At 40.9% G+C, this 15,009-nt stretch overlaps 1 protein-coding gene across 2 annotated transcripts in view; it reads right to left on the reverse strand.

Moving 5' to 3' along the window:
• adgrv1 (adhesion G protein-coupled receptor V1) overlaps positions 1 to 15,009 on the reverse strand; it is a 571,861-nt gene that overhangs the window by 210,870 nt on the left and 345,982 nt on the right. For both annotated transcript variants that reach the window (XM_043709113.2, XM_043709105.2), the window contains 2 exons: positions 13,098 to 13,258; positions 818 to 918 (listed from right to left, as the gene is read on the reverse strand). In XM_043709113.2, coding sequence (XP_043565048.2) covers positions 818 to 918; positions 13,098 to 13,258 — 262 coding nt within the window. The remainder of the gene's footprint in view (positions 1 to 817; positions 919 to 13,097; positions 13,259 to 15,009) is intronic.

The raw sequence follows: 15,009 nt of genomic DNA on the forward strand, positions 1-15,009 counted from the left end.
ATGAGATACATGGCCTCCTTTAGCACCATAATAATTTTGTGATTCTGTAATTTATTGTGATCATTACTCCAACCTTTATTACCAGCGCAAAACCTCCTCAATTTCAATTTTGCCTCTCCCTTCTAAAAGTCACGTATCCTAGAATATTTCATTTTCAACTTTGTTGATTTTGCAACTATGTCTCCATTACGACATGCTTCGAATTCCCAAATGTTCATCTATGCACATCAGTTATTTTGACGTGAATACTTCACATATTCAAATATTGCACCTTCATTTTTAATTTTGTTATGCTTCCTACTGTGTGAATTAGCAATTTGACTGCAGATATGGAGAAGCTTGAACAGACAAAATAAGACAAAATCTGTAAATACAAACTAGCTTAGAGCTTATATTGGCTTAGAGCATGTTTTGTGTCTCTGATAAATGAAACCTCACTCCACACTTATTTATTAATATACACATTTTAAAAAAAAGTACTTTTGCTTGAATGTCAAAACCATTAATATGTATTGTAAATAATGGTGATTTCATATAGGTCTGCTCCTGGACTATTAGTTATGTTTTGAAGGTAGCAACATTGTCACCAATTCAGCTGCTGTAATAAAATGATTGCAGGAATTATATACAGGAGTTAACTAAGAGCAATGTGAATGGAAAACCCATTTTCTTTCGATTAAGTGTTGTATACTGATATGCAAAAAAGCTTTTAAATGTGGTACTGCAAGCAACATAAGACAGGAATTAAATATTACTTTGTTATGCAGTAAAACACACTTTATTAATTCTCAATCAACACAGTTCTGATCAATGTTACCTGAGTTCCCAGGCAGGCAACCATCATGTGTACGAGAAGTTTGACTGCAAACATGGAGAATCTTGAGCACAGCATGTGACACAAAATGGCCAGAGCAAAACCTGTAGGCATGGACCATTGGAAATGTTAGAAAGTTATACTTATTAGGCTTCAAGTAGATTACTGTATCTTTTTCTTGACTTCAAGACTTTTGTGCAAAACCAGTTAGTCCAAGACATAAGTGGAGTTGTAGACATTCTCCATGGAATCCGACATGTGTGGGAGAACACAAAGAGGAAACACAACCAAGAAAAGCTCCTAGAAAAAGAGTAACATGAGAAAGGGTAGGAGGATCTCAGAACAAGATCACATCATTCTATAATGTTCAGAGGACAATCCTACATAAATCTCGGGAAGATAAAATGTGTAAAACATTGTGACTCAATAGCATGTTGACACTGAAACAGGCAATGCGATGCAGTCACAACTGAAACCTCACAACCTTACAGGAACACATTGCCAGTGGCTGTGCTGACAGTGAAATTAATTTTTATGCATCTGGATCCATGCAAGTGTGATCAGACTTTTTTTGCACATTTCACAGTTGACTATGCACAATTGGATAAGCAATGCAACTGAGTCTCTGTATTTTAAGAGAGCTGATCACATAGAATTCTTCCTTGGCAGAGAAGACCTAGTGGAGTGAGTGTGTAGCTTGACTAAGATTAAATGTCTTCCCTCCATGCAGTGACCCCCTGCCTGTGGACCACTGTAGGTACTGTTCATTAACTTAACCATGTAGCAAAACCAAAATGGATTCCACTGTGTCAGTGTTCAGTTGGTTCACAATAGGCAGTGAGTTGTATCAATCAGTGAACAATATACTTACAGCAGCCAGGGTGCTTTCATTCTACATCACTCTGCTATTCAATTTGCATTTGATTTATAGGGCATACTAAATAGTGGCTGCTGGGTAGGTTCTGAAGATAAAGTAGATATTAAGAGATTGTTTGATCAGGAAAACAATCCATAAATGTGAGTGCCGTCTCATGGGTGAGGGGTTCATCAATTAGAATGGCGAGGAATGATTTTACTCAAGTGGCTGTGGGGATCAATGTTCAAAAGCATGCGCAATATCTCAAAAACCTAGCAATTTATAACCCAGCAGATTAACTGGCATGGCTGAGGCTCTGTTGCAGAGGAATGACAGTGACTCCATGATGTATAAAACCTGCTGTTCTCTTTCAGGACATAAACTCTCTGTTTGTGCCACTTATTTGCTCACCAACCAGCTGGCCCAGAGTCTTTTATATTGTAGGTGGATAATTAGAACCAGTGTACTTTGATTTTCAAAAAGCATTTGATACGTTGCTTCACAAGAAGTTATTACATAAAATCAGGACTCATGGGACTTGGAAAAATATATTAGCATGGATTAAAGATTGTTTGATAGATAAAAACACAAGTCTGAACACGCAGCTTTTGGGTTCTCAGACTAAGTTGTTGGACACCAGAAACTAACAAACAATACTTGATATGGAAGTAAAGGATGGACTGTTTGCAATGTTTTCATGTTTGTTGACAATACAAATTTAGGTGAGGAAGCAAAATCTAAGAAAGACAAAAAAGTGGCTGAAACAGACAGGATATGAGAATGGCCAGGAATATGGGAAATTGACCATAATGTGGAGAAACATGAAGTTGTGCTCTTGGGTATACCACACAGAAAAGCCAAATATCTTCTAAACACACAGAGAAACAATGGCATTCAGAGACACCTGGGTGCTCTTGTACATAAATCCAGTCAGTTAAAATGCAGCTGCAGCAAGAAATTAGGAAAACACTGGATAAAGGAATCAAGACGTCTCACTGCAATTTTATTAGACCTTGGTGAAAACAAACTTAAAAAATTCTGCAGAGTATTGCACTTCCTTAAACAGCAAAGCTATACTTGCCTTAGAGAGGCTTCAATTAGGGTTTGTAAGGTTTATTCTGAAATGAAGTGATTGTTTTATGTGGGGTTTAAGTAGACTAGGTCTGTTTAGAGAAATATAATTGCACTAAATGTATGGTCTGGATTGGTGAGCAAGACCTCAGGGGAGTTCTGCACTTGATGTCTGGTTCTTTTTCTGCTATTCCCTTTCAGCCTTCATAATCTTATTTTATAGTGTGATTACTTCTTTGAATATGCTATCTACATAGCTATAAACCTCACAGATGCTTCACAATGATTCCAGGTGTGTTGGACCTGTGAAACCCACAGATCAAGTTTCTGCAGCCAGGGACACTGCCGACACAAGTAGATCACTGGCAACATCCACAATGTTCCATAACCAAGCTGCCCTGCCACACTTTAATTTTATTACACTTAGTTCACTTTGTTTCATTTTGGTTATTTACATTAAGTTAATTTCACTTGTTTGCAACTTAATAAACCATACAACTATATATAAATATTACTCGTAGTGATAAATTGGACTAATTCATAGTACATCATCGAGACTGCTCAGTGGCACCACTACTGAATGAGCTGGATGTCATTACTGGACTGAGTCTGAGACAAGTGATGGAACCAATAAGAGGGAGAAACTTACTTGACCTCATTCTCATAAATGTAATGGTCTCAGATTCATCTATCCATCACAGTATTAATAACAATGACCACATCATAGTCCTCAAGGGGACATGGCTCCTTCTTCACATTGAGAATATCCCATATCTTAAGTGGTCCTATCACTAGAGTAAATAGGAGGGACTTCAAACAGATCTAGCAACACCACATCCATGTGGTGCTACGGGCCATCAGAATTGCGTTAATTTAAAATCTATAAACTCATGGCCTGCCATCTTTCCTCCGCTTGACTATTACTATCAAACTATGAGATCAAACCTATTTCAATGAACAGTGCAGGAGGGCAAGTTGGGAGTAGCACCAGCATACCTAAAAATGAGCTGTCAACCAATGTTGAGATCCAACATAGGACTATTTGAATGTCAAATAGGGGAAACAGTATCCAACAGACAAGGCTAAGGAATTCAAAAAGCAACAGATTGAATTTAACCTCTGCAGTCATGAATGACCGTGAATAATTAAGCAAATAACAGGAGGTGGACACTTCACAAATATCCCCATTTATAATGATCAGAGAGCCTAGTATTCCATTATAATAGACAACTGTGAAGCATTTGCATCCATACTCAGGCAGAAGTGCCAAGTTCCCAGCATTACAGGTGCTAGTCTTCAGTCAATGTGAATCACTGCACATGACTTCAATAAATGACTGAAGACTGTAGATAATGCAAAGTTTATGGGCCCTGACAAAATTGTGGCAATAGCACTAAAGATCTGTTCTCCAGAATTCAGTGCACCCCTATCCAGTGCAATTATGCTGCCTATCCAACTATGTGGCATGTTTCTTAGATATGCCTTGTGCACAAAAGGCAGGACAAATCCAACCCAACTAATTACCAACTCATCGGTCTACTCTTGCTCTTAAGCAAAGTGAAGCAAGGGGCCGTGGACAGTGCTATCAAACAGCACTCCCAAAGGAATAACCTGCTCACTGACATGCAATTTGGGTCGACTGGGGACACGCAGCTCCTAATATTCAATAAAGCCTTGGTTGAACATGGACAAAAGAGCTGAATTCCAGAGGTGAGGTGAGAGTGACTGACCTTAACGTCAAGACAGCATTCGATCAAGTGTGGCATCAAGGAGTCCAAGCAAAACTGAAATCATTGTGATTCAAGGGAAATTTTCTCCACTGGTCAGAGTCATATCTGGCACAAAGGAAGATTTTGTTGTAGTTAGTGATCAATCTTCTCAGATCCAGGACATCCATACAGAAGTTCCTCATAATAGCATGCTAGGCCCAACCATGTTCAGCTGCTTCATCAATGACTTCTTCCATAAGGTCAAACTAGGAATGTTTGCTGATGTTTGCACACTGTTCAGCACCATTCTCCTGATGCAGCTTCTGGCATATTCTCCTGTCCTCTTCATTGAACCAGAGCCAATCTTTTGGCTCGGTGGAAAAGGCTAGGATCACAAGGTCATAGTTTTAGTTGACAACAATTCTGTTGCAGCCGAAGCCCCACAGTACCTCATGGATGTTCAACGTCGTGTTGCTAAATTTGTTCAAAGTCCGTCCCACTTAGCATAATTGTAATGCCATACAACACAATAGGGGATATTCTTACTATGAAAACAGAACTATGTCTCCGCAAGAACTATGGGGTGGTTTCCTCAGACACTGAAACTGCCCATATACATACGCAGCAAGACTTGGATAACATACAGGTTGGGCTGATAAGTGGCAAGTATCAGTCACAGTACATAAGTGTTAGACAATTATCAGCTTCAACAAGAGTGAATCTGAACATTCCTTGACATTCAATGACATTAGTATCCTTGAAGCTCACAAGACTAACCTTCTCGGGCTATTTCTGATGAAGAACCTTTGCTCAAAACCCAAATTCTCCTGCTCCTCGGATGCTGCCTGACCTGCTGTGCTTTTCCAGCACCACACTCTCGACACTGAACTGAACTAGCCACATAAATACAGTAGTCACAAGAGAAGGTCAGAATCATGGAAATTTGCAACTAGTATCTCATCTCCTGTCACCCAAATGTCAGGCTCAAGTCAGGAGCATGATGGAAGACTCCCAGTTGTCTGGATGAATGTAGCTCAAGAAGTTTGAAATCATCTACAACAAAGCAAGATTCTTGCCTGCCATTCTAATAACCACCTTCAACATTCAGGCCCTTCACCACAGACACACCATGGTGGCAGTGTGTACCATTTACAAGATGCAATAATTCATCAAGCTTCCTTCTACAGTATCTTTTAAACGTGCAATCTCTATGACTTAGAAAGACAAGGACAGCAGTTACATGGGAACACCGTCACCTAAAAGTTTCCTTCCAAGTAACTCCTCATTGTTCCTTCACTGTCACTGGATCAAATTCCTGGAACTCCTTCCCTAACACCACTGTCAGTGTCCCTACACCCAAGGGGTGCAGTGGTTCCAGAAGGCAGCTCATCATCACCTTTACCAAGCCAATCAATGATGGGCAATCAGTGCTTCACTAGCCAGTTCAAATAAATAAAAAGATCTTCTAAAATACTTGGAACATCAATTGGAACATTTGGGATGATAATTAATCACCAAGAGATGCCACTACACACACTAAGCAGATGCTATATGGCCTAATTGGTACCACCTTATCTTAATAAAAACCTATGGTGTCGGTATGACTGGCAAGTTGGTATCAAAGGAATGATCTTAAGAAGTGATTGACATGTCAAAAATATTCAGGAGACAGTAGGATGTTATATAATAAAGAAGATCATTAGTTTTATAAAAACCAAGGTCTAATTGGGCAGATACCATCTAGCCCATCTGAGCCAGTTCAGAATATCAATGATCATGTGTGTGGCCTACTGGCTAGGAAGAGTTAATACAACTTGGGTTTTAATGACTTGACGCACAAGGAGGAAGACCAAAGACAAAGACAGACTTCAACCACCAGAACAAGAGACTTGTGTCCAGTCAAGCAATGTCCTATCATTTTGCCCACTGTGGTCTGTATTGTAGTCAATGTGGGGTCTAGCTTGCATCAAAGATGAAATTTTCAGCTGTGATCTGAAATACTCCCAGGTTGTTCAATCAACGTCAAACAAATGAAAAATAGATAGGGAGTTTGAACTAAGGTGCAAAGGTCAGTCAGTCCAATAGTGAGGGAAGTTAATCACTTTTGGTGCATATACAAGATTAAATATTGAGTTTGAATGAAAATTGATTCATAACAATGATTCTTTAATACCAGTAATTACTATAAATGTGCAGATATCATTGGAAGGTCATTTTGATAGAAACACAGCAACTATACAGAGGACACAATAATATGCACATGGTGAACACATCCCTAGAGGGCAAATTAATCAAGCAAATTGCTGTGGTGATGCAAGGTCATGTGACTCATACCAGTCAATTATGGGGTTGTAAATGTTGACAGCATAGTTGGTGTGCCATTGAGAATCTTGCTCATTACAAATTCAACTTTTTTATTGTCAAATTCAGCTTATGAATTCATATTAACTAGGCGGGAGTATTTAAGAGCACTAGGATTTCTCCATTTGCTCCAGCTCCTTTGGATAACTTTGCTGGAAGAGCAGCAGATGCCCTATATAACCACAGGCTGAATTTTACAGGTACTTGGCTGAATATCATTTTTGTCAAGTTTCATTGAAGGTTTCACTCCATGGGGTCTAGCAGCTTTTCTTGTGCAATCATGCTAAATGCACAACACCTTCCAGGAATGTCTCACTCAGCTTATTCTCTTACACAGCCAAAGTGAAATTACTTGCCACTGCTGGGACATCCCAGATTTCTGGGTCTGGTGCCATATTTAAGAGGCTATTGCGTACTCAATCAACCAATGTTAGTATGGAGCCGGTCTGCCTGGTTCCTGTGAATTGTCCTGTAGATGGCAGGAAAATTGGCACCCGATGTGACCTTCTCTATATTGGGGAGACAGGCCGCCTACTTGCGGAACGTTTCAGAGAACACCTCTGGGACACTCGGACCAACCAACCCAACCACTCCGTGGCTCAACACTTCAACTCCCCCTCCCACTCCACCAAGGACATGCAGGTCCTTGGACTCCTCCATCGCCAGACCATAGCAACACGACGGTTGGAGGAAGGAACCCTCCAACCACAAGGGATGAACTCAGATTTCTCCAGTTTCCTCATTTCCCCTCCCCCCACCTTGTCTCAGTCCCAACCCTTGAACTCAGCACCACCTTCCTAACCTGCAATCTTCTTCCTGACCTCTCCGTCCCCACCCCCACTCCGGCCTATCACCCTCACCTTATCACCCTCACCTTAACCTCCTTCCACCTATCGCATTCCCAATGCCCCTCCCCCAAGTCCCTCCTCCCTACCTTTTATCTTAGCCTGCTTGGCACACTTTCCTCATTCCTGAAGAAGGGCTCATGCCGGAAACATCAATTCCCCTGCTCCATGGATGCTGCCTGACCTGCTGCACTTTTCCAGCAACACATTTTCAGCTCTGATCTCCAGCATCTGCAGTCCTCACTTTCTCCTAGGAAAATTGGCAGCCCACTTTGCAGACAGGGACATGGAAGTCTTTGGGGATAAGGTGAAACAGAGGAAGCCACTACACCAGATTCTGCCAACCTGGTTCAATATTGCCACCCGGGTCAATGTGGTCTTCACAATCCAGAGAAATACTCAACAGTATGGCAAGAAGGTCACTAACCTTCTTTGATCTGCCAGGATAAGTGCCACCATCTTCTCTTTGCTAACTCACACTCACTCTCTGTTATAATACCCTCCTCCCATTAAGACTCATGGTTTACCATTCTCACTACTGCATGGAAAATCTTCCACACTCACTCTTACCCATCACAACTCTCACGCTGATGAAATCGCATGGCCTCTGTTTTCTATTCACTAATAATAAATTCTATTTCCTCCATGTGTACTCACACTAACAGTTGTGATACCCCTTTTATATCAAGTTGCCATTCCTTTTCTCTCATTTCAGGAGGAAACAGCCCATAATAGGGCAGAGAGAGCTACGATGGGGTTCAAGTTACCCTAACATTTGGCTTCTAATCCCCTATGGAGAAAGGACCCTGGTCTTCATTGGCAAGAACTGGGACTGGTCATATGGAGATGCTGAAACCTCCAAGCCCCAGAAACTAAGTAATAAACAGAAATTGCTGGAAAATCTCAGCAGATCTGGCAGCATCTGAGGAGAGAAATCAGAGTTAGCATTTCAGGTCCAGTGATCCTTCTTCAGAACACCTATCTTGGCCAATATATTACCCCCATCCCTTGTACTTTAATTTTTCTCACTAATCTCTTTTGAGGGACCCTATCAAAAGCTGCCAGAAACTCATCTCCATCCTAAGTTGCCAGAGCCATAGCCTGAAAGCATATTCCCTGATTTTAGACCCATACAGGCAGGGTAAGCTTCTTTCCTTTCTCTGTAGGAATTTATCATGTTTGAATGCAATTGCTCTTATTCTTCCAAGCTGCGGAGAACTTAGACCCACTTTATTCAGTTTTCATTTTATGAACATGTGTTGCACTTTTGCTATGGCAAGTACATCCTTCCTTTAGATAAGGAGACCAAATGCCCCAGCTCTGGTCTTACCAAGGCTCTATTATTATCGTAAGACACCTTTGCTCTTACACTCAAAATCTCTCGTAATAAAGACCAACACCATTTGATTAAAATTACTTGCTGTACTTGTATGTTGACATTCGGTTACTCATGAACAAGGACACACAAGTTTCTTTGAAGTTCAAAACTTCCCAGCCTCTTCCCATTCAAGAAATACTTTCCCAACCAAATCAGATAATCTCACATTTATCTACTTGATATTCCATCTACGAAATGTTTACCCAGTCACTAGCCTCACTAAATTCCCTTGAAGTGTCTTTTCATCTGCCTCACAACTCAACTCACACCTTCAAATAATTTTGCGTCATTTGCAAACTTGGAAATATTACACTTGATTCTCACAATTAGTCAATAATTAGGGCCCTGATATTACTGTTCTATAATTTTCCTTATCTTTCCTGTGGATTTTATAATCTGGTAAATTTTGTTTCCTCAACTGATTGTCATGCAGTCATATCTCGGAAATGGCTCTGTTATAATTTCCAATTTCAATAAGCATCCATAGTTCATTCATTTTGTTTCTTATATTTTGTTTTGTATAAGCAATGTTTGTTTGAGCTACACCTGACATTTTGCTCTAAGGTTTTATTGACACATTTCCTGGTTTTCTCTCCTGGTTTAATTAGTTTACCTCTTGATTTTCACTTTACCTTTGGAGCCTTAGGTATAATACTGACTGTTACTGTTCTCTTTTATTCGTGCATTAATTTTGATGAGAAACAATGTGGAGACTGTTTAAATCTTCTCCTTTATCAGTTTTTCTATCACCAAATCATTTGGGTTCAGTCATAAATTGAAATCTAGATTTACCACTGCTGTCACCAATATTGCTTTACGTCAGTTAACAGGATGGAAAAAACTTTGAGATATTTGCCTCTCCAGCAGTTTAACAAAGGTTTCATTGTAGCAGCTCAGTCAAGAAAACAGCAGCTACTCATTAGGGTGCTCAAAACTTCCATCTTCTCCAAGGGCACATAGGACAAACAAAATTCCTACCTACTTATAGACACAGACGAGGTCAGTAATGATTTGGGAAAACTCCAGATGCATTCAGAGATCAAAATTTTAACCCAATCTGCCCAAAGGAAACACACTGGATCCATCTTTAAAGCATTGAGAAATGTCATCAGATGAGGGGGAGCCAATCAAGTGAGTTGCTTTCTCTTGGATGGTGTCAAGATTCTGGAGTATAATTGAAGCTGTGCCATTTGATGGGGAACAGAGTTTGAGGAATCAGGAGCTGAATTACCCGCCACAGAATTCTCAGCCTCTGACCTGTTTTAAAGCCACAATATTTATGAGGCTAGGCCAATGAAGTTTCTGCTAATTAATGAAAACCAGAATGCTCTTTGGAGGGGAATTTAGCAATGGTTAGACCTGGATCAGTTGGAGACACAGTTAGAGGCAACGAGGAATTTATAAGAACAAGGGGATATGATGATGGTAGTTAGAGGAAGGCAGAAAAGTTACAGATACAATCACATAGATGGATTAACTCCCGGAAAGGTAAGAGAGGTAGGCAGGGAGTGCAGGGGTCTTCTGTGGCCATCCCATTTCAAACAAGTATGCTGTTTTGGAAAATGTAGGGAGTGATGGATTCTCAGTGGAATGTAGCATGAACAGCTAAGTTTCTGGTATCGAGACTGGCTCTAATGCAATGAGCGGTACATCGGGTTCCAAGAGATCAATTGTGTTCGGGGACTCTCTAGTCTAAGGCATAGACAGACGTTTCTGTGGCCAGCAGCGAAAAATCAGAACAGTGGTTGCCTCCCTGGTGCCAGGATCAAGGATGTCTCAGAGAGAGTGCAAAATGTTCTCAAGGGGGGAGAGGGACCAGCAGGAGGTCATTGTCCACATTGGACCAATGACACAGGAAGGGAATAGGATGAGATTCTGAAGGAAAAATATAGAGAGTTAGGCAAGAATTTAAAAAGAAGATCCTCGAGATAGTAATATCTGGATTATTCCCGGTGCTGCGAGCTAGTGAGGGCAGGAATAGGAGGATAGAGCAAATGAATGCATGGCTGACGAGCTGGTGTATGAGAGAAGGATTCACATTTTTTTGGATCATTGGAATCTCTTCTGGAATAGAAGTGACCTGTACAAGAAGGAGGGATTGCACCTGAATTGGAAGGCGACTAAGATACTGGCAGGGAAATTTGTGAGAGCTGCTCAGGAGGATTTAAACTATTAAGGTGGGGTGGGGGGGGGGGAACCCAGCAAGATAGTTAGGAGAGATCAATCTGATACTGGTACAGTTGAGAAAAGAAGTGAGTCAAACAGTCATGACAGGCAGGTATAAAGCAGAGAACAAGATAGGACTTATACACTTAATGGTAAAGTCCCAGGGAGTGTTGCGAAACAAAGAGACCTTGGAGTGCAGGTTCATAGCTCCTTGAAAGTGGATTCGTAGGTAGATAGGTAGAAGGCATTTGGTATGCTTTCCTTTATTGGTCAGAGCATTGAGTACAGCAATTGGGAGGTCATGTTGCAGCTGTACGGACATTTGTTAGGCCATTGTTGGAATACTGCATGCAATTCTGGTCTCCTTCCTATTGGAAAGATGTTGTGAAACCTGCAAGGGTTCAGAAAAGATTTACAAGGATGTTGCCAGGGTTGGAGGATTTGAGCTATGGGAAAGGTTGAATAGGCTAGGGCTGTTTTCCCTCTAGTGTTGGAGGCTGGCAGGTGACCTTATAGAGGTTTATTAAAAACATGAGGGGCATGGATATGATAAATAGACAAAGTCTCTTCCCTGGGGTGGGGGAGTCCAGAAATAGAGGGCATAGGTTTAGGGTGAGACGGGAAAGATCTAAAAGAGATATAAGGGGCAACGTTTCCACGTGTATGAGATGAGCTGCCAGGTGAAGTGATGGAGGCTAGTACAATTGCAACTTTTAAAAGGCATCTGGATGGGTATATGAATAGGAAGGGTTTAGAGGGATATGGGCCGGGTGCTGGCAGGTGGGGCTAGATTGGGTTGGGATATATGGTTGGCATGGACGAGTTGGACCGAAGGGTCTGTTTCCATGCTGTACATCTCTATGACTCTTTGACTGATGATTTAAACTGCATTTGTTTCAATGCAAGAGGCCTAACAGGGACGGCAGATGAACTCAGGGCATGGTTAGGAACATGGGACTGGGATATCATAGCAATTACAGAAATGTGGCTCAGGGATGGGCAGGACTGGGAGCTTAATGTGACAGCATAGGACTCACTCAGTAACACTGTTATTTCCACTCTGGACCATCCTGAATGTTAGCTTGAAAAGTGGAGACAAAGTGAGATGGCTATGAAGCCTGTGTGGAGCATTAAGGCCATGTTGGTCAAACTCATCTGTTTCTCTGCTGTAAACTCTAATTCTATGCAGAATGGTGTGGTCTGACATGAAAATGGTGGGAAATGGGACATTAACAAGTTCTTTAAAATGAAGATCGTATCACATATCAGGGAAGCTGGCTTCTAACAGTCACCAGAAAATATGGCAGAAAATCAGTCAGGCAATAAAGTGGGCAGCAAAGACTGGCACCATTATCAGTCAACAACATCTCCAGTTATGGCGAGACATGATCAGAAAGTTAGGCATACCATTCAGATAAGGTGAACTTAGATCCTCATTCTGAGTGTGGAAATTTGGCACATCGGTGTTTGTTTATGCTTTGAAATTGTACTGGATGATACTCTAGTTATATATTATGCACTTGAGATACTCATTGCGATTGCATGTTTCTGGGCCTAAACAAATTAAGTTTCATAGACTTTGAAGCTTATGTATTGACTTGTACACAGATATTTAGATCATAACCAGGGAAACTTTTTATATTGATAGATAATTATTCACCAAATTATTATCATGAATTGTTATGTTATGGCTTTTGGTAATTGGAGGGGAGGCCAATAATTAGAACACATCAAATATTAATGGAACTAAACTCAGGGAAATTGATTATTCAAATTTGACTTTTTGGCATTCTAGCTTTGGAAGGGTAACTGTGTTCTTTCTACATTGGCCAATCAACAATAACCTTGTTCAATGCAATCATGTGGTTTGCCAAAGGTTTCTTTCTTTTCCACATACCTGAAATGCAAATAAATGCAGCTGCAAAGAAGGCTTCATTGTATAAGGAAAGACTGTCTGTTTGGGCAGAAGCTGTGTAGATGGACATGTGGGAGCAGGCACATTCCACATAATTACTGGTATCCTCAACCACACGACAGAATTGTTTGTCTGACAACCAACTATTAAGAGAAACATACAGTAAAGGATTCTTGTTAGAAAATATAAACATCGCAAATGTTAAAATTAAGTAAAATTTCACAATTTGTTTCTTCCTCGTAGTGTCACTTGCAAGAAGCCTATCTTCTTATAAAATGTGACAATATTAACTATGATCTTTACGTCAGTTGTGGTCATACCCTAAACTAAGTGGGATTTTAAATTAAATGGAATGTTTTTGGCTATTGAACAAACTTTGGATAAAAAATGAATTCTACCCACATGGCAGAGAGGGGAGTCAAGGGACATTGTGAGAAGATGACAAGATGGGGAGGTGATACTCAGACCGGCAATTGTGAGAAAAGGGGAGTGGGGAGATGCTGGGTTAGTCTGCTTACTGTGGCATGTGTTTACTTAAAAGACTGAGGAAAACATTCTTCTTCTCCTGGAACACAGGCAGCACTATGAAAAGCACTCGCTTGCATCCAGTATAAATAATACAATTATAATCATTGGCCATCCGCTGCAACCACCACCCCCCCAACCCCCACCCCACCCACCCACCCCACCCCTGGAAGAGTGGAAACTCCCAAAGCTGCTCCATTTATGTAGAAGTGGGGCCTTTTGCAGAGAATACCGGGGTCAGGTTTTCCAAATTTGCAGATTTGAACCTCCCTAAACCACAATGGTCGGATGAAAATCATTATTTTCCTGTCAAATGTGCTTTACAGGAAATGAAGTAACAGGCAGTCTGTTATCTTCTGGTAATTGATGAGGTTGGATGGAAAAATATCACAATGCACGTGCGATTTTTGGACAAATATTTTGGTGGACACGCAGTACCTTACCATAAACTGTACAACCTTACTGTCCATATGTTTCTAATTATCTTACTTTCCCAATGGCTCATGCAAAACTGAATCTGACAAGTCCCATCTACCCAATTCAGAGGCCATCTTGAAGTTAGTATCAGGTGGAGACAGGGTTACAAGCTAATGCAAAGTATTCTGTGCTCCTTTTAAGCATTGTTACTTTGCAAAGTGACCCCTATCCCACTGCGTGAATGTACTTGTTTAATCAGACAGATTTCAAGGGAGCACTCACCAGCGTCCTATGAAAGAAAATAAATTTAAATCTATTCTGACTGTTTGAAATACCAGTGCATGTTCAGAGCTATAGATTCCTTTAGATTTCTAACTACATCATTAGGATCCTGATTTGTAACTTATAATTTCAAATATGTGTCAATTAGATTAGATTATTTACAATGTGGAAACGGGCCCTTCGGCCCAAAATGTCCACACCGACTCTCCGAAGAGCAACCCACCCAGACCCATTCCCCTACATTTTACACTACAGGCAATTTAGCATGGCCAATTCATCTAACCTGCACATTTTGTTTTGGACTGTGGGAGGAAACCGGAGCACCCGGAGGAAACCCATGCTGACACGGGGAGAATGTGCAAACTCCACACAGATAGTCACCTGAGGCGGGAATTGAACCTGGGTCTCTGGCGCTGTGAGGCAGCAGTGCTAACCACTGTGCCACTGTGCTGCCCAGTCATTAATAATATTCTCAGATAAAAATTATTTGACAAATTTGTCACTGGCAAACCATGAGGATTATTCAACTGCAAAAATCAGAAATAATTAAATCATAAAAGCATCTGTGTGGTTTCTTGTCTTCACTACATGAGCAATGGTACAGTGGGATGAACTGTCTCCCCATAATTGACCAGATCTGATTTTCACTACTTTGAAACCCCAGCCCCAA

The sequence above is a fragment of the Chiloscyllium plagiosum genome, unplaced genomic scaffold (assembly GCF_037043375.1).
Source record: "Chiloscyllium plagiosum isolate Xiang-an unplaced genomic scaffold, Cpla_swu_hap1 HiC_scaffold_2, whole genome shotgun sequence".
Taxonomy (NCBI): domain Eukaryota; kingdom Metazoa; phylum Chordata; class Chondrichthyes; order Orectolobiformes; family Hemiscylliidae; genus Chiloscyllium; species Chiloscyllium plagiosum.